Source organism: Botryllus schlosseri, chromosome 4, assembly GCF_051294905.1.
Source record: "Botryllus schlosseri isolate E-star chromosome 4, Bs_hap1, whole genome shotgun sequence".
Taxonomy (NCBI): domain Eukaryota; kingdom Metazoa; phylum Chordata; class Ascidiacea; order Stolidobranchia; family Styelidae; genus Botryllus; species Botryllus schlosseri.
The window spans coordinates 12,343,622-12,368,090 of record NC_137239.1 but is presented as its reverse complement, the minus strand read 5'-3'; the positions used below and the strand labels follow the sequence as shown (position 1 = coordinate 12,368,090).

The following is a 24,469-nucleotide window of genomic DNA, read 5'->3' as shown; positions in this document are numbered from 1 at the left end:
CTGGGCATTGGTAGACGCTTTCGGACACCCCGCTGTGAAAGAGTCAACTATTGAGAGGAGTACGACATATATCACACCAGGCCGATGTGAACAATACCAAATATGGAGTGATTATCCTCAATGTCATTCTAGTGCATTGGTTTGCCGATGGAATATTGTTTGGAACAATGCCGATTCTCATCATTGATGTGGATTCAACGGCCTGACCCGGTAACAATTTCTATATGTTAGCATTTTAGCAATCAGTACAATGATAGTTTTCGGTTAGCTCCGATTTTATAGTATGAAAGTACAATCACTATATTGATACTATGGTTGTCAGTGAACTCGGCCCTTGGTGAATTCGGCCCCACAATATTACAATATATACTATTTAAAACAACTTGGTTGCTCACACAAATATCGTAATCAACCCTTTTCTTTTAAAAGATCAGGTGACGTAAATGCTGCCAGAAAATTTTCAAATCCTCTTTTAACAATCCTTCTAGGTTCTGCACATCTATATTGACGCTCACCCACAGTATCTATTAATTTTTTAGGCTGTGTCGTACATGCATGGTTGAAACCGATACTAAAATGCCTCGCAACTAGTCGGTACTTTGATAAATGTGCATTGTTAAAAGGTCTATTACATCCTAGTATGCAGCACTGCCTCACTATGCTCAAGAAATCAACAAAAACTAAACCAATTGGGGAAAATCAGTGAATTAGTACGCCAGGAAGGTCGATTGCAGCACTCCCCCACAGTCGACATACGCAATCCCGTACCTCTGCTCAAGCATATCCCGCGACGGACTGATTTCGCCGGGAACCTATCTTATAGCGTTAAGGGGCGTGGGAGTTTCCAATCATTGTATATATATCATTGAGCCGAACGAACGTACTGTTTCGTAAATTTGCTGCTCTAATTGCATAATTATATTTGAATATGTCACGACATATCCAAGACTCTATTTGCATGATTTCTTTTACATATTTTGTTAAATGTTCCACAGTTGACCAACTTGTTAACAGTAATTGGTGAAATATGGACCCGCGAAAACATGTCGTTCAGGATATTGTCAGATATGATATTATTTGTGATCATTGTGCTCTTGCACGCTACACACGGCCGAGTGTTCATTGGACCCTACCTGGAATGCACGATTCACAGTGACTGTAGCAATGTCGGCGATAACTATGTTTGCTATGATGGAGAATGCATCTATTCTCCGGGGAAGTGTGAGTATTGGAGAACTATAATGAATATAATTAAATATAAATAGATGGTTAAGTAGATCTGCTGTAATCGAAATCCGCGCTCAGCACACGGCATGTGTATCGTCTAAGACAGTGGTTCTCAGCCTGGGGGGCGCGGAAGTCTCGCAGGGGGGACGCGAGAAATTGACGAAGTCTGTATGAATTCTGACTAAACATGTGTTTTACAATCATTCTGAGAAGACGATTGTTGAAGATGACCACAATTTGAGTATTCTACAAGACTCAGTCAATATTGAGATGAAAAAAATCTGTCATTGGATGAGCCTCAATAAATTGAATATCAATGCAACAAAAACTCAAGTCCTTCTTATCAATGTCAGACCTAAGATCTTGTTACCTTCTCCATATTTGACCATTGACAAAGATAAACTATCAGCAGTCCCTAATGTCAAATATTTGGGACTATGTATTGATAAAGATTTGAGTTGGAAGCCTCAACTAGCAGCTCTTGCCAGCAAATTAGCGCAGGCAGTAGGTATTATAGCTCGCTTGCGACATATTCTCCCTAGATCTGCACTAAGAGACATATATTTTTCACTCTTCCACTCTCACCTCGACTATGGAATCATCTTTTGGGGGTTAACTTACGATACCTACTTGGATCAAATCGCAGTTCTCCAAAATAGGGCTATCCGTTTGATAAGTGGCATGGGCCGATACGAGCGTCTTTCTCCAAGATATAAATCCCTGGGGATATTGAAAGTGCGCGACCTCTGCACTTATGAAATTGCCAAGACCATGTACCGATATCACCATGGTGAATTCCCTTCTGCTCTTAGCCGCATCTTTACGCCATCTGCCGGTGTCCACTCTCACGGAAATAGATCCGCCACCGCTGGAAATGTCTTTATAAAGAATTTAGCCGCTAGTGTGTGCCAGAGATCCCTAACTTTTGTTGGTCCAAGGATTTGGAACTCCTTATCAATAGAGCACAGAGGTTTGTCATTTGCATCATTCTGTCGGAATTTTAAGTCTCAGCTCATTTCTACATATTGAGACATGAGAGTATAATCTGGTATTTATTTTGAACTAGTGTTAGAGTTCTTTTTTTTTCTACTACCACTGTTTTGCGTTTGCGTTTTGTTGTTTAATCTTTTGTTGAAGTGTTACTGACCGACAGTTGCATGATATAAATGTTCTAACGTTACGCCTTGACTACAGCTGACTTGAAGACTACACATCTTGATGTGGTCATATCGCTGTGTTTGTCTTTTTTACATATTTGTGTGAACAATCATCGTACGAATAAAGAATCTGTCTGTCTGTCTGAAACTTATTTCGTATTCAAAAAAGCTCGCCAAATTCAAACTACAGCAGTGGCGCTCAATGGAGTATAGGCTGATTTCAACTTCATTTGAGCAAATTTTTGATATTCTTTGAAGATTTAGAGCAATTCCACGTATAAGTCATTTATCGAGTCATAGCTTTGACAGTAGCCTAAAGCTCGGTGCGCTGGGCAGCTGTTATTAATAGCTGGCGAACTGCCTAAGACAGACTTACATGCAATATAGGTTGCCCGGTTTCGTCCTCAATTAGGCTAACCTAAATCAACACAATTTGATTCAATTCCAAAACTGATCAAATTTAGCATGGCAGTACAAAAAGACGTCGTGCTCTCTGTAGTCACTAACAGCATTAGGATTAGTCTCAGTGCAACCTACCCTGAAATAAGTTGATGTCCTGTTCCATGTTTTTTGCTATTTTCAAACAAGTTTGGGGAAAATTGTCAGAAACAACTGGAATGCGGATTTAAACTTGGCGTAAGACATACCATATGTATACTATTAGATCAGGGATGGGCCATAGAAGCGAATTTGTGCGGCTGTCGACACCTAATTCAATTAGTATGTGTTGGCGGCCGTCGACATGCAAATGGAAATTACGAATTCACTCCCAAATTTCTGAGAGATTTTAATTGATCTTGCAATTCAACTTATAACTTCATTTTTCGATTTTAATATAGTAGCACCCTTTTCAATCTGAGCCGGAATCGGAATCGTGTCCTCCTCGCGAAAGAAATTTGTTTGTGGTACATTTGGGCGATTTCAATATATTTCCATTATTTCCACTACCGATACAATCGACAATCCTGATGGAGGGTCAAGAAATAAGATCATGCAACAAAGTGACTAATAACAATTGGGTCACCCAAAGATGCATTATCATTTATACCTTGCCCTAAATTTTCGAAGCACTCCCTCTATGAACCCTACCGGCGAATCTGATCACATGGGCTGCAAAAGCATAAATATTTGATAGTAATATGTGATACTGCTACTATTAATTACGGAATTAATTCGTGAATCTGAAAAAATTTAGCGAACCGCGCGACAATATGCAAATCCAGCAACTATTCATAACATTGCCATTCGCGATTTCGGTGCGTATAATGGAATGAAAAGTAGAATAGTCCGGAGTTCACCGGAAATGGATATGGACAGATTAACATAGGTATTTTGCGTTCAGTTAGTTCATTACGGCTATTCCCTGGAATGCGGCCTTAGGCTACATAAGAAGCCTAATCGAAATGCGGCCGTGATTAGCAAAAAAGTGGCCCACCTCTGTATTAGACGATGTTCTCTTTGTGAGATGATGATAAGTGGTGGGGGGTCGGGGGGCGCAATTTTTTTGACCATCGCCAAGGGGGGCGTATGTTCAAAAAGGTTGAGAACCGCTGGTCTAAGACGAATAAGCTCTGTGAGCAGTTGGTCATGGGCCTAGCTGTGACCGCATGCTGGTATTCAGGGTTGTAACCAAGTCACAAGGCTCCGAGTCACAAGTCAATCTCAGTTTTATAGTTTTGACTCGAGTCAAGTCGAGTCATTTTCAATTCACCACCGAGTCAAGTCCGAGTCCAAGTCACCGAGCAGAGGGTCGAGTCCGAGTCATGGTATTATGACTCGAGTCGAGTCCAAGTCATTGTGTTGACTGCCCAGTTTCCAGTTAAAGGCTTGTTAAATCCATTTTATATAACTCTGTTTGGTGATATTGAATGGTTCGCATTCATAATATTCTAATTTTCGTCATTTTAAGCAGTTTCTGGACGCATTTTCAAGTACCAGTACCAATAGACGAACTCCCAATAGTGTGATTACTTAACTATTCCTCGAAATTACAATGAAACGTCGGTCTTGGCCTTTTGAGTCTCGAGTCATATGACTCGAGTCCAAGTCGAGTCAATACAGAAATTGACTCGAGTCGAGTCGAGTCATTTCCGTATTTTGAGAAAATGACTCGAGTCAAGTCGAGTCATCTGAAAAACGTGACTCGAGTCGGACTCGAGTCGAGTCATGACTCGAGTCATTACAACCCTGCTGGTATTGCTCTTGATCTGATTGATTGGTATATTTTATTATCTCCATTCAGTCTGCATATAATAATTCATATTCGTGATCTTGCTTTACGCCGTTGCTGACTAGTGATTCCTATCCGTACATTTTTACAGAGGTCGCTCCAAGCTGGTGGGATAAAGGCCATGAATAAAGAGTTACTGATCTGGCGTTGCCAAATAAAAGCGATGTATCTGAATCGTGTTTGCTTTGTGTCGTCAGCTCCTCGTTATGGTGTAGCAGTTAACAAAGAAAACTTGGTCTTCTTACGCTGTCCAGTTCGAGTAATCCACTGCGGGTACTACTTTACATAATATGGACCTTATTTCAGAAGCGGTCATCAAAATTATAGTTGAGCTTTTATTGCTTCAAATATGCTGATATAATTGGATACGGCATGCTGTATATCAAGATGTGACGTCAGATCTCAGTGGTTCTAAACCCGTTTATGGTCATAGCATGGAAACCTTTCGAAAACATGCCGTGGCCCCTTGACGTTTTGCACTAAATATGAGCCTACGTCAGGGGCGGGCAACTTCTGCTATCGGCTGGCCGTATACGGGAAAATGAAGTACTTGGCGGGCCGGATCACAGAACACATAGGCCTACACTATTCGCGTATTTAGCCACCTATACAAGGAATCAATCGTACAGCAAACTTTAAGTCTGTGGCATATAGACCAAAAAACAGCATTTAGTGAATTCATTAACAATAGCTGTCTAAGTCAATCAGACATCTGCGGTCAGGTAAATTTGTCAACCAGTTTTTTGAACTCTGGCTGCATGTCGTATGTAGAAACCCATAGTAAAGACTGAACGTGAAAATCAGTTATTTTGGAATGCAGCCTTGTCTGGTTAATGTTCATGGTCGAAAATGTGTGTAGACTGGAACGGAGCACGTAGTTTCATGTCCATCTTTCTCAGGTTGGAAAACGTGGATTTATTCTGCGACGCATAAAATTGGTCAATACTTTCAGAATAGAATTTCACTTTCATGCTAGAAACTCTCAGCGGGCCGGTCAAAATCCCTTCGGCCCGCGGTCCGTATGTTGCCCATCTCTGGCCTACATCATATGCTAGTCCGTCTCCGTTTCATTGATCATTGTTATCATCATTATTCAATAAGCAGAATGCATATATATACATTCAACTCCGCTTAATTCGAACACCGCATAACTCGGACAACCTCTTTATTCGGTCAAAATTCTCGGTAATAAAACAAAAGTAATAATTGCACTACTAATGTTTTACTCTTGGGATTCGGAAAGCTAGAAAGCAGTTTTAGGATTAGTTTGCCGCACGTCTACAGTGCGAATCATCATCAGAACGTCTTGACATACCCGCCACACTAGTTTTTGACTTTATTTTCGACGATTGTACGTATTTGTGACGTTATTAGTGGTTTTGCTTTAGTCGCGAATATGTAACTTACAACTGAGGAAATATTTGAATAGGCTTTTGGAAGTGCAGAAGTTCAATATAGCAACAAACGATATATTCATATAGTCAACTTTATTTCGAAATATGGAAATAATTTTGCTGTTGTGCCTTAACAATGACAAGTACACAATGTCGAGCAACTCAACATCTGCAACAAAGAAGTCATCAACATGGTCCACGTCAAATTAGACAATCAGAGAATGATAACTATTCCAGCTCATCATCACTGCCACTAGATACCGGAGATGAGCGGATCTACTATTTCTATGTCCTAATCCAATCCAAATCTGAAGTTTCAAATCCATATCCTAATCCGGAAATTTTGTTTATTCTAATCCTAATCCTTATCCGATTCAGAGAGAGAGAGAGAGATATGGTATTCTTTTTCGCCTGCACCATCGAGATGCTTTGACGACAGAGATGCGATACGGCCTTTATAGTAAGGTCATCTAAGTCTGCACCCCCATTTTTTCTCCTCCATGCTATCCGTGATTACTGAGCGCCTAGCAGGATAGCCGCGGATACCAGTTTTCGAGTCTTTGGTCTGACTCGGCCGGGGATCGAACCCACGACCTACCGATCAAGAAGCCGGACCCATCACCATTACACTGTCTCGCTCGGTCAAACTTAAACTTCATTACTTTAAATTCCACTTAGAAAGCCTACATCTCATGCCTATAATTCTTTAAAAAGAATTAAAACGCTAAATAAGTTCCAAAGTACATGAAGTAACTTTGATAGGACGTAAAACTTCGTCGTTGTTCGCCACAGGACATCAATCAGTCAATCAAGTGCTAATCCTAATCCATTGAAAACAAAATCTCCAGTCTTAATGCAATCCTAATCCGTCAAAATGTCACAAATCCTAATCCTATCCATGCTCATCTCTGCTAGATACCATGCGTGACTATGATCAGATAACGGCTTACAACTCCGCAATCCCTATCGGAAAGCATCTCTTGCAACACCCTGAATGTACCATATATCATAGTAGCAATCAGTTTTCCATAGTTGTTCGTGGCCGTTCTTTTTTCATTTAAAGGTTCTCGAATCATCCATTATAAAGCTGAAAAAGCCTGTCTTTAGCCGCCAGACGGATCGTCTCTACACCCGAAGAATATTCCATTTGAGTTTTGTAGCCGAATTCGTCAATGTTTTACCGTAACTGAACGTTTGCTATTGCCCTTCGCGACTCTGTGTATACTTCTCATTACAACGACAAAGCGCCAATATTATTTCTAGATTTTGAATTTAGTTTAATTCATTACTTCATTTACGTGCTCCTGATGAGAGTCAGTCGAAATGCTTAGAGTGGAATAAGTATGACAATATGAATATATTGTTTGCTGCTATAATTTAGAAAGTAGCCCTTACCCATAGACTGCCAAATGTATGCGAAACCTGGAACAACTCCATCTTTTGTAACTTTAGTTGGGTACTTTTCACCTTTCATTATCTAATTCTGCTTGAAATAGTTTTGGCACGTTTTGGGATCAGGTAATTCTGCTTCCCAATCCGCATAAAAAAGTTATAACACCGTATATGTGAGAGTGCAAGTATTTCTTGTTGAAAATCTCAACCTCAGATAGATTGATCTGGATGATGCAAACGTCATTTATTCAAGATGGCTGCGCGGGATGGTTGAAATGTTTGACATCGCCGCTTGAGAAAATTTGGGTTATTGTTATTTTCGTATTTATGGCGTGTTCCACTACTATGGTGGTTTACACCAGGCCGATATTCATTAGTAAGATTGTATGATTCCTGATCTGTCGACTTGTATAAAGTTCGATATAAATATAGCATGCCGCCATATTACATAACGAAGACCCGAATTTGGCATGCGAGTGAAATGTGTGGTCTTAATTTAGAAAGAATTTAATCTCACGTGCTCGCATGTTGACATTGTTAAAATCCCTCGATGACGATGTCACGTTTGCTACTATTGGTAATCATTACAACTTACTGTACCCTAAGGCCGTTGAAAGGCCTCGGTATCGAATATCACAATGAGTGTATATGTAAACAATGTGACTAATCCTTGATACTTCTTGATAGCAGTGTTATCACCCTGCCCGTTACGTTGAAACACGTATTCGGTTTCAAACATCAGCGTCGAGTGGAACGATGTCAGTCGCAAGAAGAAAAATCTTTGCGATTTAGGAGCTAGTTCATTCCTATATTTGCCGCGAGACACTGGTGATGGCGTCGGTAACGAAGACGAGGGACTGGAAGTTTCTCACTAGCCGAAAATCGGACAGGTAATTAGGATTATATGTCCGTTGATTACGAGACTGCATAGTGTTAGAAAAATACAAATGAAAGCATTGCTTTGTAAACTGACGTAAAGCGGTTTAAGTAGCTTAAGGCGCTGCGTACCCTAGGAATGCTAGGATACATGCGACAGCCTACTACAAATTTAAAATGCCCCGCTGTGAGAAACCAATCACATTTCAGAGCACTATGCGTTGGGGACAAATGCCCGACATAGTACATATTGTATAGCGGTTACTAATCACCCACAAGTACCTCATAGAATTGTGGAATATGTACACAAGGCCACTGTAAAAGAGGGTGGTCGCAGGAACCAAATGCGATAACATATTTCCGCTACCTTTTATTTGAGTTGGTTACCTCGCTACATGGATGAAATCACTGCACTGCAGGATCACTTTAGTTAGGTAGTTAAGTACTTCATACAATCTAGACTAGACTGTTGTGGAGGTTCGAATATATCCCAATGCGAATGGATGAGTGGCATGCCCGAGTATGAAAAGTCGTCCTTGGTACACAAAAAAGCAAATACACTGGACATTACGAAATACATTGTCGTGGCGCACAAGGCCTGAACAGGCGATAAGCGTCACTGTCGTTGTTGCGTGATAATATTATTATTCCAATGGCAATTGATATCCCGATAGACCAGCCTTGAGGCGTATAATTCTAACTGTACTGATGTATCGCTGGCCTAGCTTGTTGACTGAATGAGCTGGTTGACATCAATTTAGCAGTCCTTTCATACACATTCCACACGCCATTTCTGTAATCTTAAGGCTGAAGCAAGTCAGTCATATCAGCAATCAAGGATATCCACATAGAGAGTTTGAAAAGATTGCATTTGGGTACCATAGGTATTTAAGGGGAAGGCACGTTTGCTGGATATGCAATACGTTAACTGCGACGATAACTGTGATACTGGGATAATTTGTCTCAAAGTCGGGTAAAAAAACAGTTATCAGTCATGAAATATTTACTTGAGCTTGGCATTAATATTGTTATTCATCTCAGAGTCAACGCAACGTTTTATGAGTACAATTCCAACCCAATGTCACTGACGCAAGCTGATTTTATTGTGATATCGAAAAAATCTATTTTTCAAATATTTTGTCAGGATTGCAATGCATGCATGCTTGAATTTTTACAATATTGGGCAATATAATTTAGTTCCGCTTGCGCATTCAAATTTTGTATCAGCCACTTCATGTTAATTGATCCATGACTCCTGTCATACTGGAATTTTTAATTCTGCGACAATGGTCGTGGCTGAAGAATTCAATTTTCACGTCACAATGCAATATAATTTTGCTGTAAAATGAAAAACGCAATAATTCTGAGCAAATATCGGTGGATAGAGTATTAGCAGCAATATAAAATATGTCTGATACCACGGTATTCCAAGAGGCGAGGCGATACAGGGACAGATTAATGTCACGTCCTTGGTGAGTTGGAAAACCTTTATTGGTAGTAAAGCTTGTCTGGTAACACACAGCATGGTCTACGCTTGTTAATGCGTAATTGAAACTACGAATAGGTATCACTTCATTCTGCATTACAGGATATTTCCCGAATCTTCCCTGCCTACTTCGACATCTGAAGAAAATACGGACACGGACGCGGATCCGACCATGAAAGATCCGTACTGTGACGGGGATAATCCTATTGTCGTAACAGGAAATGACGTACTGGTTGCGAAAGACAAGATTGCCGGCGGGATAGTTCGCACTCCATGTAGGGTACGAGTTTGGAAATCTTTATTCATCCGTCTAGTTACGGGTTGTACAATGTCTATGGATTCTGAATGTATGCGTATTGCACATACGAATCATGTGACGTTGTGTTTGCTATTCCTACATTCACGAGGCCTGTGCCTGATTCTGCTAAAACCAGCATTCATATTAGTATATTTAATATTTCATAATGTTTCGTCAACATTTCGAGATCGGAGATCGAATACAGGATGACGTAGGAGTAGATTTCTCATTCAAAATTTGTTTTAATAATTGTGAACTTTTGTATCTAACTCCTCAGTATGTTGTTGAATTCTTACTATCGTGAAACCGACCTTTGTGACAAGACTGATCTTTTCTTAAATTTGATCGTTATTTCGTGCGACCTCCTTTCGTGAGTGTGCATTTCGTTGAACGTAGTGCAAAAGGCCGTGAGGTGATAAGTAGCCTACCAAATCGTTCGCCTAACTAAACAACAGCAACAACACGACGAAGGATTATAATAGTTTTGTTTGGCTACATATTGTAATTGTTTTCGACTAACTCTAATGAGCCGATCCTAAGAATGCCCTTCGAATTGATGTAGCATCAATCATCCACCCTCCGTAGAGACAGACCCATAGTCATGTGAGAGGGTTAGGCTTGGGGCTAAACTGTAGTTCATAATGGAGTGACAGTTAATGTTGTCTGTGCATTGTTTTGCTGTAAACTGCAGTTGCCTGTAAACAAATTTATGGAGACGTGACTCATGGGGAATTCCACTTGGTTTTTGATAATGGAATATGTATCTGTTCGTAAAATAAAAACACGTTAATCAGTTCATTTTTGGAGCTTCGACTCGTCAAAAAACATTTACGTGTCGTTATGGATGAACATTCTGCATATTGCATTGCTGCTTCAGTGTTCGAATAAACCGATCGAAATTTCACTACCATGCAGTTGACATCGAATACTTAAGGAGCATGAAAATACATGAACAACGAGCATAGTATTTGTCGTCGAAAAAAACAGGAAGAGGCTTTACATTTGAAAGCATTAACGATACAATAACAGCAGTTACATATTGTCGGACTCAGCGCCTCGAATAATATACGCGGGCCATACCAGTAACGAACCAAACGAAAGTCTTTTGACGTATACAGTATCATTGTTAGTACACATTCATATCACCACTTGTCGCGTTTCCGCATTTTCCTCTTTGCAAATCAAAATTATTCTTTTATGGTGAAATTGTTAATAGAGAACTCGGATGTCAGAAGCCCTCCGGTGCGAACTCTACTTCAAAAAGGAGTACATGCAGTATACAGGCAGGTAAGAAGTAGCGAATGTCCGACATCCATATTTGTTCAGATGCTAGCATTTTTCACAATCCGTTAATGATGTTGAATTAAACAAAAACCACACTGCAGTTTTGAGGTTTTGGTGCGGTATCTTCGTCAAGCTGACTGAAATAGCAAGTCAATAGTATAAATCTGAATCCTGTAAAAATCTTCAAAGTAACTTTCTATTAGCAATAATCCATTTCGCATCGTCATCAAGTCCAACTTTCATATGCGGTACCGACTCAAATTGTTTAGAAAGTCGATGGTAATGTGAACCCATACAGTGGCGTAGCAGCTATTTGGCGAATATGGCTCTGCGCCATGGGCGGCAGGCTGCTAGGGGGCGGCAAAGGTGAAGTGATGACCTTATTTTAGTAAACACAACAAGATTTCCAGCAACTATAATTGAATAGAGTGAAACTATTTCAAAATGTGGGCGGCATTTTCAACGAAAGTCATGGGCATTGGACAACCTATGCTTCTACGTCAATGGACCCATTTGATCTTGATTAAATTCTGTAACGTATGTAAACCCCTTGCTTCATATACCGAATCCAGACCAAATCCACCAGATTCTCGAATCTTATTTTTTATGGTACATCTGGGCATTTCAAGACATAAATTACAGTTTCAAAGATCGCGGGGCATTCCTTGCGTTGCTGAATTTATCGGAAGAACAGAAAAAGCGAGGTGTCGTCACCACGTCTGCTGGGAACCACGCACAAGCCATGGCCTTTCAGGGAGGGAAATTGGGAATACCGGTGACGGTGGTGATGCCAAAGACAGCTCCTCTTGTTAAGGTGAGAATCCTTTCCTCAGCTCTTGCAAACAAGCATAGTGAACCAAAACAAATACATTTCCGGGAATATGCGGGACTGGTTGACATGTAGTCTCACTTTTGTAATAATGTACAATCCAGATATTTTTACTGGCGACTTGTAAAGCTACCGGCGATACGGCTGCCTGACAAAGTGAAAAATTAGGTACTTTAAAAATATATACCTATAGTCATCAACCTGAGGTGGCTACCTTGAAAATGGAAAGACGTATCAATGCGGCTATAGCATATAGGACTTATGACAATGCAAATAGCTACACGTCACGAAAACATATTCAGTTACGATGATGAAACACCAATTTTGGTCAGCACAATTGCAGTCGTATGTGCAAAGAACTGCAAAGTATACTACCCGTACTTTCTACTTTCCAAAATCTAAAGTGTATACAAACCTACAGAGTTTGGCTTAAAATGATTTAAGTAGAAGTTGATGTAATCTAAAAGTATATTCGCCTGTGTTCGCATCACCACTCGAATTTCCATGCCGGTGACGTCATGTTTGGTTTGTTTGTTATGAGGTATTTATGGTGTTCGTCGACTGCTATGGTCATTTACACCAGACCAATCTTCTTCGTTTTGATTCCGTAGCTGCTGACTTGTAGCATGGCCAACCTCTAGGCTTCTATATTACACCGTTTACATGGATGCGGAGGAGCCTAGATAAACCTCCAGCACTTAGGTAAGAATTCTGGAGTCGACCTCAGTCGGACTCGAGCCAGCAACCCATTGGTGTTCCAGACGATTACTCCTGACGAGTGTCAGCCGAAAATATCTGTGTATGATTCAATATTGATATATATTAACTAGTGCACGTAAGTGCAAGTATAGCGAAAGCCTACTTGAGTATCACGAAAAGGGAATAACTTTGCTCCCGACCACCTCTGCGTTCGATGTCTTTTGGTGGACTATTTGTTTATTTAAGATTGTCGCGGCACATTTTCCTTCACATTGATTATCATAAAATCTCATTTAATATCGGCGTGTTCCGATGTTACCTCATTTCCAGCATCCAAATCGTTAGTTTAGTACTACCTATGGTTTGAAAAATCAGACCTTACCGTCTACATATTGCAATTACAAAACCAAGATTTCGAAGCGAACCCTTAGGTTTCCTTTGCTCCATCTCTCAAATCCGACAAGCATCGACACAATGCATTCGACTTGACAGGTTACAAGCTGCAGAGACTTGAAAGCAGGAGTGATCTTGCATGGTATGAGATTTGATGAAGCGAAAGCGCACGCCATGAAGCTGCGAAACGAAAGGGACCTGCTCTATATCGACGGGTGCAGTAACCAATGACGTTGGAGGTGAATGCGACTGACCCCAGTTGAATGTTCAAATACAGGTATGACCATCCGGATATTCTAGCCGGGCAAGGAACTGCTGGGCTTGAGATTTTGGAGGACATACCAGACGTGGACTATATTATAGTTCCCGTTGGCGGTGGGGGACTGATCGCAGGGGTGTCGGCTGCAGTCAAGCATCTCAGCCCCAACGTTCAGATAATAGTAAGTACGATGGTGGTATTCGCAGATGTTAGAATTCTTCAAAACATATCTATGCAACATATTTGAAAAAATACCAGCTGGTCTTATCATATATGTTTTTACTAGTAATATCAGATGAATTGCAGTGTGCACCATGCTAAGAAAATTATCCATGTGACTTATATGAGCCGTGATAACAAGTCATTTCGCAATGTATTGCTTCTGCACATCTTACATTTCAGTCAACTTTTTATCGGTCAAAAGTAGCCTATTCTTTATGAAATATTTACGCTGTTTAACGCTGTCATTTTGAATTTCCGAGTGTGTGGGAAAACGTTGGAAATGATCAGTCTCTTAAGAAACATATCAAATAAAATATTTACTATTTTGCTTCAACCTGACTAGGCATTGTCCTATCTTGTGACTGCCCTTCATCGCTGCATCTTCAGCGAAAATAGTCTCCTCGTGTCTTCCCAGGGCGTGGAATCGGACCGGTGCCCGAGCTGGCACACTGCAATGGAAAATGGGCGACCCATTCCGTGTCGACAAACACAGAGTGGAGCAAAGCAATCCATTGCTGATGGACTAAACGTAGTGCGGGTATGTAAATTATTTGTAATAGACTCTCTTACAGCAACCGACGACAACCTATAGTTGTCGAACGCGATCATAATATCCGTGGTTCAACCTCAGCAAGTCGGTAATTTTTCCTCTTCTCCCTACCTGCACATGAATCGACACAATCTGTAGAACTTTCTAAAGAAATCATATAATAGACAAACCTGCCTTTGAATTTGGATTTCTTGAGTACTGTCTCGTGTATGACCCGTTAAAAGTTCCTGCACTAGCATATAAGAATTGAATAATCTTGCACTGCCGTTTCAGTTATAAATATATAATAGTTGCAGCCTGGCCACATACAGTACATCTATCTTGTTGTCAGTCTACATAATCCACCCCATTTTCAGGTCGGATTCAATTCATTTGCCACGGCCAAAATTGACAGAATGCTCGCAGTACCTGAAAAGTTTATCTCTACCGCTATCTTACGATTGCTCGAAGGCGAAAAATCAGTCGTTGAAGGTGCGGGAGCCATCGGTTTAGCTGCGTTGTTGTCTGGTATGCTTCCAGAAGTCATTGGCAAAAAGTACGATGTTAGCATACTGTACAATATAGTTTATACTCCGTTGATATATATTCTCGGCCGTTGTCTTGTTCATCAGAGTCGTGTGCATCTTATGCGGAGGAAATATCGACGCAACCGTGTTGGGGCTTGTTATCGACCGTGGTCTGGTGCAGGAGGGGCGGTTGTGCAGATTTATGGTGGTCGTTAGCGACAGGCCTGGGGGTCTCGCGAGACTGGTGAACATACTGGCGCATATGGCCGCAAGGTGAAATATTAATATTCGGCAAGCACCGACGTGGGCGACATTCCGCTGCATAAATTCATTCAGAGGTGCCAAAACTAGTCAACATTGCCATACTCAAGTGGAAGTAGAAGTAGCAGTGAATCCGTAAATTCTTACCCAATTAAAAGTAGCAGTAGCGATTCCGAAGGCATATCATAACTATGAATGTAAGCAAATAACGCGTAATGACCAACGGCATTACAAATATATATCGGCTATTTTCGAATTCATAATTAGATATCACAGCTTGTTAAGGCGACGAAAACTAGTTCGCATAATACTTATCAAAACCTAAAATGTGAAAAGTAGGTATTTTTGATGACAAATGATCAAGTTGAAACGCAGCACCGCCACCGCCAACATCACCACTTGGCTAACTATTGCAAGTACTTCAGTCGTTGCCGATCACCTCTGGGTATAGAACAGTTGTTCAAGAATCGTCTTAGAGTCGACAAATAGGCGTATAGCTTAGGTGGCCAAAATAGCATATCTAGGGTTGCCATATTTTGATATCCGAAAAAGAGGATAATTTTGAAAAATTCCGAAAGATCCAGTACCGGAAAAGAAAAATGGTGATTTTGAAAAATTTTCGACTGATAATATACTGTATTGACTAAACAAATAAAGGTCGCCGCTCTGACTAGACTGCGGAATTTATTACTTTTTCTAGAAAAAGAGGACATTTATAGGCGTCCTTCGAGGACACTTTCAATTTATTAAAAACGAGGACGAATCCCCCAAAACGATGACGTATGGTAACCCTAGCATATCACACTGATCGCATTTTGCTCTGAATTGTATGAAATGAAGTCCATGCTTTCGCTGTTGATGTTAAACGATTTCGTTTACGCAGCGTCAAGGACATCGGCCACGATCGCATCTCCCTGTCTTCTTACGTCTACATGACCGGTATCGCGTGCACGATAGAGACAAAAAATCGAGCTCATGCCGGCGAAGTCCGTACGAAACTGTTCGAAGCGTACGGAGAGGATCTGAAATGGCAGGAAGAGGACGATGATTGAGCCTCAATGCCAATTTACTTGATGTATTTCTGCACGTGGATAATATATTTTCGAAACTTGAGTTACCACATGAACCAATTACCTCACCGAAGAGAGACTGACATATCACCCGTACTGGACTTGAATACAATCCTACGATTCTCGCAATATATTATAATTAATATTAACCAACTGAACCGCCGCCTTCAAGTATATAATAGGTGGATTTTGAACTGTTACATCCCAATAAATTATTACAATCTACATATTCTCTATGCGTCTAGAAGATAGCAAATGATATTAAAGTTATATGTGCCTCTACTGCATTACCATGGCATGGTTTTACAAACCCGATACTTGTTTTCGTCTATATATCAGTAAGTAAACCGGGTTCAAAATTTATGCGTGGAGCTCTCGTATTATATTTTCATAACTATACTATGCTATCCAACAATCTAGTTTACCACAAAATGTCAGTTCGCACTTCATATTTTCATGCCGTATCGCTAACACCATAACGCATTAAATATCCTTGCAATGGATTTTTGTCAAAATTATACTAAGAGTTTCGCTACAAAACAATGCTGCAGATAAATATTTGGCTATCGAAATCGCCTTTTTAGGAAGAAGGCTAGTGGCCATCGATAGTCATGAATTGACGCAAGCCTGAACAGTGAAAAAATGCACACAAAATAGAGTAATTTAAAATATTATAACTGGGTCTGGTGGTGTCGTAAGTGTGATTTTGATCGCAAAAGGATAGAGAGAACAATTCTAATACGCAGGTAATAATGTCGATGATATTAGTTGCGACGAAGAGCTCTATATGTAGACTCGTAAACGCGAGATCCATGATTAGTAAGAATTTAAATATTCTTTCAACCAAATACCCTGTTGCTAATGCGAACAGGCATCATGTCAATGTCGGAAATATCAGGGATGACCTTTGATGTTGCTTGTATATGTTGCCTCGAGCAGATTTGGATTTGTATGACTGGATCGAGACTCGGCATATTTCGAGTTCTTCATATAGCGCGCCGGCCTCTACGATGAACATATGGAGTATTATTGCTGTGATACTTCAATTAAATTGTTTCTGCAGAGCGGAGCCATGTGAGTATATATGTTATTTGTCAGTTTCATTTTGTATTTCGTTACGATTTATTACGTTCTCGTATAAAAATATGGAAGTCGTTATAATAACTACTTTACGGGCATAGATTCTGGTAAATATAGATAAAGTCTCGTTTTGTCATTCCAGTTCACTGTCAAAGTCCTGAAGCTCCAGATAATGGAGAAGTAACTTGCTTGAGCGGGACAGCTCATTTTGACATGTGCGCCATAAAGTGTCAACCGGGATATGAAATTGATGGTCCATCGAGAGTGATGTGTTGGTGTCGTACACAGGACGATTGTTCCTGGAAAGGCGGAGATACTTCATGCAAAGGTAATTGCGTGATGTTTTGAAATATTTGCCTTGAAGTCTCTCATCTCTATACTATCTTCAGCTGCTGCGTGCGATATGCCGTCATTCGACAATGGTAGGGTAACGTTACTTGACAAATGGCCGGATGGATTTGCAGGGATAGTAGAGTTCACCTCTGTCCCCCCTGCTTTAAACTTGGAACGTGGATGGTCGATAGTGGTGGTATTCGATCGACAGCTGGGCCAGGTACTATTCAAGCCTTTATTGAATCGGACTCTTCGTAATTTTATGCAGTAAATTTGCAACAATACTGTATTATGTCTGTTTTCTAGTACGCAAGTAAACGATATTTTTAGCTAGCTTATATTGCTGCACGGTGCCGGAATATTCCAGTTCATTCTGGTTTCAAGCGTGTATCTTTTGCAAATCTTCGGTTATCGCCCATACCTTGCTCATTGTGATGTATAATGTTGCGATTAAATCATGCGTCGAAGCGCTCTTTATTTACGTAGCCAGCTGATCGAATGACAAAATTCCATATCGACTGGCAAAACCGGTATTCCCCACTTCAATATTTAAGCAGTTTCGAATTTGATACTTGTAATGCCTGTATTGTAGAATGTTATTAAGCACATGTGTTAATGCGATCTAGTTTTAAATCGTAATCCAACGTTCGATAGATCATTATTTTATCAGTTCGAAATTTTGACTAATGCTGTTATGGTAACTGGAAACTTATATTGCGTAACGTGATAAAGAATAGGTCCACGGAAGTCATTCCCAACCGCGGCTCTAAGAGCCGCATGCGGCTCCGACTTAGCCTTCTTGCGGTTCTAATTCACCTCAGAATATGCCACAAAAATATAATAGAAAGTTGTTGTTTGATTCTAAGAATTGGTATAGTCAATTTCAGCATATAAACGCTAAAATGGGGAATATTAGTTATGTCTGAAGGCGCCCAAGTCCGCTTCTGAAAACGAGGAAAGAGAATCCTTGCAGACTATCGTCAAACGCATGTATGAATAGGCCTACCCGTCAGACAAGGAGATATATCTTGAGTTCTTCTGGTCATAGACCTTTATAGATCGTCTCCGTACAGAATAAATTTCGACAAAATTTTACTGACATCAAAGGAACGGCTCATATAGTCAAGTATAAATTGCAATATTACCAATATTACACAGCGGATATCCCCTTCAAACTTGTGCGTTAAGTGCTGGAATGTATGAAGACTGAAGAGCTATCACATAACGACATATATAGTATGCTGTAGTAGTGATATGCATTTCCAGTTTATTTCAATGTATAGCACTCGCCAATCTGCATGCTTTTGAATTAGCTGGACGGTGAGATCCAGAGGTAGACTAACTATCTTTAAATTTTCGTTATAAGTTGTCTAATTATGCCACGATCGCGTAAATACTTTCCAAAAACATGTTGTACGAGCCTACGGACGATTACCACCCGATATAGCCGACGTATACGATATCTAATGATTGGAACCCTCAAAACAGTCGGTTCAACAGCTTTAGTACGTAAATATTTTGTCAAACGAGTTATATTTACCCGATATTTTCAATTATCAATGTCACTCCACTATGATGTTACAATTGAATATTCGTGAAGTCATGACTCGAAAAAACATGTTTTAAACCAGGGCTTTCTGCTAAACATGTTTGTTATATATTGTTTTTTGTTTTAAATGCAATTCTGCGGCTCCATATGTATTCTGAAGTTTGAATTACGGCTCCGACATCCAAAAAGGTTGGAAACCACTGGTGTACGGTCTCGCGTATAACTTATTATACGTTGGTGCTTTATCGCATTACACCACGTGATGTAGTCTTCAAATCGAATTGACAAAAGTGCAATTGTAAGTTAGGTAGCTCGTAAATTACGCCTAACCGATTGTACCAGTACAGCGTACAGTAGGTGAGATTGCGATCTTATTGTAGGATATTACGGTATATCTTATTTATCCACATGCTTTATTCAACTTTTGGGTATTCACAACATTTCATCCTCTACTGACTATCTCGGCTATGCTTTATCAGATTATGGTGGTTAATTCTAAAAGCCGATTTCGCCACCAAGTGGTATTTATGCGATACCAGTAAGTTACATAGCACATCGTCTGGGGCAGTATACTTATGCCATGCTGGAAAGGTACTGATAGGTTGATCGCTGTTTGAATGTGAAGAAAAATGTTTTATATAGTCAGATACTTCCCCATTTTTTCCAACATAATAAAATTTGTCCGAATATTTAAAAATAACACCTCATTAGAGGGGCACAAGACGATGGACTTATAATGTAAAGTAAAATACGACACAATTTAGGATGTGTCGATAGACAGCTGGACCATGGATTTCTCGAAGGCCTCGTTTCATGGCCAGACCTTCACATTTATAAACGCTCAGCATAACGAAGATCTCACTGAGAGCCGGAGGAACAGTCCTAATTTGAAGTTCATGTTTGTTGTCAAGAATCTGATGGGATCAATACCGGAAGCAGGTACGACGGGTTTATTTTTTCTGTAATCGTATATTTGATGTTTGAAAATCCTCAATGTGCAACATATTATATATTGCTTTATACCGCATATATGCGATTTGTATTTTGTTATTTTAATTCTTCTCACATTGACTCCTCTGACAAACTTACTATTCCTGAAATTCCAAACTGGCGAACGCTCATGTGCACGCTGCACTCAACTGATGTGGGAATCTTGCTTTCATTTCGTGTTAAAAGGATTGTGATTGCTAGGGCAAGTTTCTGTTGCAGTCAAATCCTTGGAAGTTTGCATTAATTTTCACCAAAGTTGCAGTAAAAAGTTGCATTTGTGGACAAGTTCCTGAAATTATTAGGGTATGAAATACTCGAATCGATCCGTATCCAAGGCACTGTAACAAAATTCCGTGTTAGCGACTTCAAAAAAGTCATTAGCCTGACCCTGTGAAAATATAGTTTGCGGCGGTCTACCCTGAATGTACTTCGAATTAGAAAGGAACTGAAATTTAAACGACAGTGGAATAATTAGGCGATCTATTTACATATAGTACCAAATATTTCCAGTAAAAAGTTAGTTGCATGAAAATCTGAAAAAAAATGCAAAAATTTGCATGAAAAATTGAACAAAGCCGCAAAAAGCTGCAATATAAGAATCCTCCAAACAGCTTTAAAAACCATGCTACATAACTTCTGAGTATTTATAAGGCTGCCGGAAGCTATAAACAAAAGTTGCAAAATCATGCCCTACTTATTACTCTATGTGGTATGGAATCACAACCATCGCAAACATACAGAACCTAAGCATGACAAGCAATCCAACAAAATAATATTGAAAGCAGCAAAATATGGTATAAATAACAGAAGGACATTTTCAGCCTATGTTGGATTACACGACTACCGTCGGTACGACGCATCATGCATCAAAGCACCGATTATGCACCCAATTGTGGAATTCTCCACAAGTATCTCTCCGCCCACCAGTGCACCGACTACTACTCCAAAACAAACGACTTCCGAGAAAAAGGTCAAAAAGAAGCCAAAGCGAAAGCAGAAAAGGGGTAAAGCAAAAAATTCGAAACGGACGAAGCCGAAAGCTACAGAATCGCCAATAACGGAGAGCGTGACATCAAGCGCGAAAAAAGTCACTAGACCGCCTCTCAGCAAAATACGAAATAAACTGAAGGAAACCACTACTCTAAATATTATCCAAACTGAGCAGACAACCGCTGCTACTATGTCTACCACTACTACCGCCAGCCCCACCACCACAACAACGACAACAACCGCGACTATACCCACAACTCCGTCGGGTAAACTGAATATAGTTGTACCGACACCCTTCGCTGCCACGACGACGGTGCCACCAAAATTAGAGGTGTACTGCAAACGTACGTAACCGAATACCTTACGAAAGACTATAGCTAATGAGACCGACACATTATTTATCAACAGTTCAGCGAGGAGAGGATGCCTTCACTTCAGAAGAGGGCTGGGTCGACCGTGGCGTGCAGTCTTTCAACGCTAACGCAATGGTTGAGACGGATATTCTACTGAAGGATTGGGCGGTGGTTATTTCATTCGACTCTCCGATCGCAAATATTCAGGTATTGATTTTGAAGAGTGAACCAATGCAATTACCGCAACAAACAATAGGCTACATATTCATATTAACAAATTCATTAACAACAACAACACATTACTAGCGACACATTTCGAGAGCAACGACATGTTCATTGTGGACAGCGAACATCGAACTAATTTCCTCACGACAGCCATAACGAACACCTCTATACGCGTTGCTTGAATTGCTGAATAAGTGTCAAATTATGGAGTAGCGTTGTTTGTACAGGTGTGGTCTGCAGAAGTTCTGGAGTCATCTGCAGACGGGCTGTATTGGAGTTTGGGTCCGTTGAACTGGGACGAGGGTCTACCACCTGGGCAATTCAGCATGAGTTTCATTGCCAGGAATGTCAAAATTCGAACAGGAAAGGTTTCCGGTAATGAGATGTATAGGCCTGTCTCTGTTGTGACTACAACCTCTCATATTATAAATGGCGACATAATATTGTAAAACCGTTCAGGTAAAGTCTTTCTGTGCTCGGATTCCTTTGAAACGGGCGATGCATTGATGATGCGGCCGCAGCGTCGACGGAGCACCCCACCATCTTCTCGGAAACGGAGATCCTTGGAAGTACATTCGAGAGGTCTCTTCCACCAAAATTATGTATAGCGTCTCATGTCCAGAATTTTAGTAAATCTGACCACAGCCGTTTAACGAAGCCTATAGTTTATCTACGCGACAAGCGACCATTTGGTAGCCTAAAATGTCCAAAATGAAGCTCATCTACCCTGTAATTAAAGTAGCATAGAAATTCATAAGGCTCCGAAGCCCGATACAAATCACTGCCTATAGGCTGGGAGTCGCTATAGCTATATACACATATTCAAAGACACGCAAAATTTCAAAATAACTTCAAAATTTTAGTGGCACGACAAGTTAATTCAATGGCGAAGACAAGCCGCTGCACCTCTGGATTCAGGAACGGCATTCCGACGAGAGCGGCAGAGCAAACAGTGCTAGATTTTTCTCCAAACAAGGGTACGTATGTCGATTGGTCCAGACAGGGGTACCCAACGGGGGGCCCGCGGGCCCCAGGTAGCCCGCGGGTATTATATGAGTAGCCCGCGAGCTTGTTTTAAAAATAGATCGAATAGCAGTATTTACCAATATTCGTCAGATTATTAGCAGTGAGCTTTTAAATATACAGATTGATGGATTTGGTGATTCTTGTTTAAATCACATTAACATGTAACTGACAAATGACAATACATATATAGATATAAAAACTCAAAATGATGATATCAAATATCCTCAATTACTATTAGTATGGGCTACCAAGATGTAGGCCTAATGGAATCACAAGATATCGAGAGGTAGGATACGGCGCACTATGCCTGCCTACAGTTGACATGACGTAATGCCATCCACGGTCTTCTTAAAAAGTCTGGGGGTTCCGTTATGGCAGCTTGACGTCCAGAACAATGCCGAAGTAGTAGTAAACAACATTACTATTCGGTAACAAATATCCGTGAACTACTAACGATTTTCAATAGCTGTATACCCCCCACGTATTGCATGTTTTGACACAGCTTGTTTCTCCTACACTTAACACAGTTTAGTGCCATGTTTCAAACTTTCTGTAATCGTTGTTGCTGTCGGTTATAATTAAATCTGTCATGTGTGTGTGCTGAACAGTTGGATATTGAAATTGTAACACTGCAAAATGACCTTCACCTCAAAGCCCACCAGGCTGGAGAAAACCTTTGGTGCCTTGTTGACACCTAAAAGTACTGTGGTGTATGAGCAGCAGCTATGAAGGTTATGCAAGCGTGTTTGGTTCAACTTATCGTTGTGAATCAACTGTTTCAGACATGAAATTTATCAAAAACAAAAACACGAAGTGTGTCATACGTTAAGTTAGGGTGACTAACGTTGTATTTCTTGAATTTGTTGTCGTGGATAATTCAGTGTTATCCGCATCTCTTTGTTCAGATGGTACAAAGTACAACTACAACGAACTGCTCCACATGTCCATTCTCTTTTTCGAGGCCCAACGCTCGGGCAAGCTCCCGCCCGAGCAGCGAGTTAGTTGGAGGGGAGATTCAGCGATGAAAGATGGATGCGACGCGAAAGTTGACGTGCCTGGGGGATGGTATGACGGTAAGTTTGTAGTTTCAAGTACTGTTTCGCAGTGTTGAGATCAAGTCACTACCTTCGAGTCACAAGTCATTTCGAGTCATTGTATATTTTGACTCAAGTCCAGTCAAATCAATCAATTCGTCTCGGAGGTGACTCAAGTCAAGTGAAGTCACTCGATATTTGGAGGTGACAAGTCGAGTCAAGTCAAGTCACGAGTCAAGTCACAATTTAAGTCAAGGTGCCTTTTCGAAGTATGAGACATGATTAGGCCTACGACAATGCATTTTGTTAGCTGTCTGAAATACAGATTGAATGGTCATTGATTTTGAACTGATGAACGACTTAAATGAACTCACAAGAAGGCGCTGTATCGCTTTCACATACGCGGAACTGTTATACTACGTAAATAATTGCATAGCCTCAGTTTATAGTTACCAGTCAAAATAGAGAATAAAGAAACGAATTGATAACATGCAATAAATTACCCACTCATATGTTCATATGATACAGCCTGTGCCAACGGTTGAATAGCATATTACAACATTCGAATTCAATTTCAATAAAATGAGAGGTTTGGCTAAGGTAAGAACAGAGAACAGAAATAGATATTTCGCCATGAAATTACTTTACTACTAGTTTACGACAATGCAAGCTGTAAGCTTCGATCACTTTGTTTGTGGTCAATTTATTTGTAAGAGAGCAATGGAGGCTCAGTAAAACGCACGATCATTGAATAAT

At 40.4% G+C, this 24,469-nt stretch overlaps 2 protein-coding genes and 1 long non-coding RNA gene across 4 annotated transcripts in view; all 3 read left to right on the top strand.

Annotated features, from left to right (window-relative positions):
- The first annotated feature begins 650 nt into the window (after positions 1-650).
- On the top strand, positions 651-4,788 carry LOC145437052 (uncharacterized). The gene is made up of 2 exons (XR_013914558.1): positions 651-1,221; positions 4,706-4,788. It is a non-coding gene; the product is annotated as an uncharacterized LOC145437052 (long non-coding RNA).
- Positions 4,789-8,080: 3,292 nt separating this feature from the next.
- On the top strand, positions 8,081-16,176 carry LOC145438139 (L-threonine ammonia-lyase-like). 2 transcript variants are annotated; one of them, XM_080315517.1, is made up of 10 exons: positions 8,081-8,290; positions 9,865-10,042; positions 11,277-11,347; positions 11,987-12,158; positions 13,365-13,480; positions 13,543-13,705; positions 14,162-14,284; positions 14,653-14,831; positions 14,908-15,075; positions 15,947-16,176. In XM_080315517.1, exons 1-10 carry the CDS (start codon positions 8,232-8,234, stop codon positions 16,113-16,115), a joined length of 1,398 nt encoding a protein of 465 aa, XP_080171643.1. In that variant the 5' UTR covers positions 8,081-8,231; the 3' UTR covers positions 16,116-16,176. The 2 variants fall into 2 exon arrangements, with proteins under 2 accessions (XP_080171643.1, XP_080171642.1); XM_080315516.1 differs by lacking the exon at positions 8,081-8,290 and adding an exon at positions 9,626-9,748.
- Positions 16,177-16,333: 157 nt separating this feature from the next.
- The window catches only part of LOC145438135 (uncharacterized), a 30,870-nt gene continuing 22,734 nt past the window's right edge, over positions 16,334-24,469 (top strand). The window contains exons 1-10 of the mRNA XM_080315508.1: positions 16,334-17,207; positions 17,356-17,541; positions 17,603-17,766; positions 19,860-20,034; positions 20,907-21,419; positions 21,484-21,635; positions 21,881-22,028; positions 22,113-22,235; positions 22,517-22,630; positions 23,585-23,752. Of these exons, the coding sequence (XP_080171634.1) occupies positions 17,057-17,207; positions 17,356-17,541; positions 17,603-17,766; positions 19,860-20,034; positions 20,907-21,419; positions 21,484-21,635; positions 21,881-22,028; positions 22,113-22,235; positions 22,517-22,630; positions 23,585-23,752 (1,894 nt within the window). The 5' untranslated portion in view covers positions 16,334-17,056. The remainder of the gene's footprint in view (positions 17,208-17,355; positions 17,542-17,602; positions 17,767-19,859; positions 20,035-20,906; positions 21,420-21,483; positions 21,636-21,880; positions 22,029-22,112; positions 22,236-22,516; positions 22,631-23,584; positions 23,753-24,469) is intronic.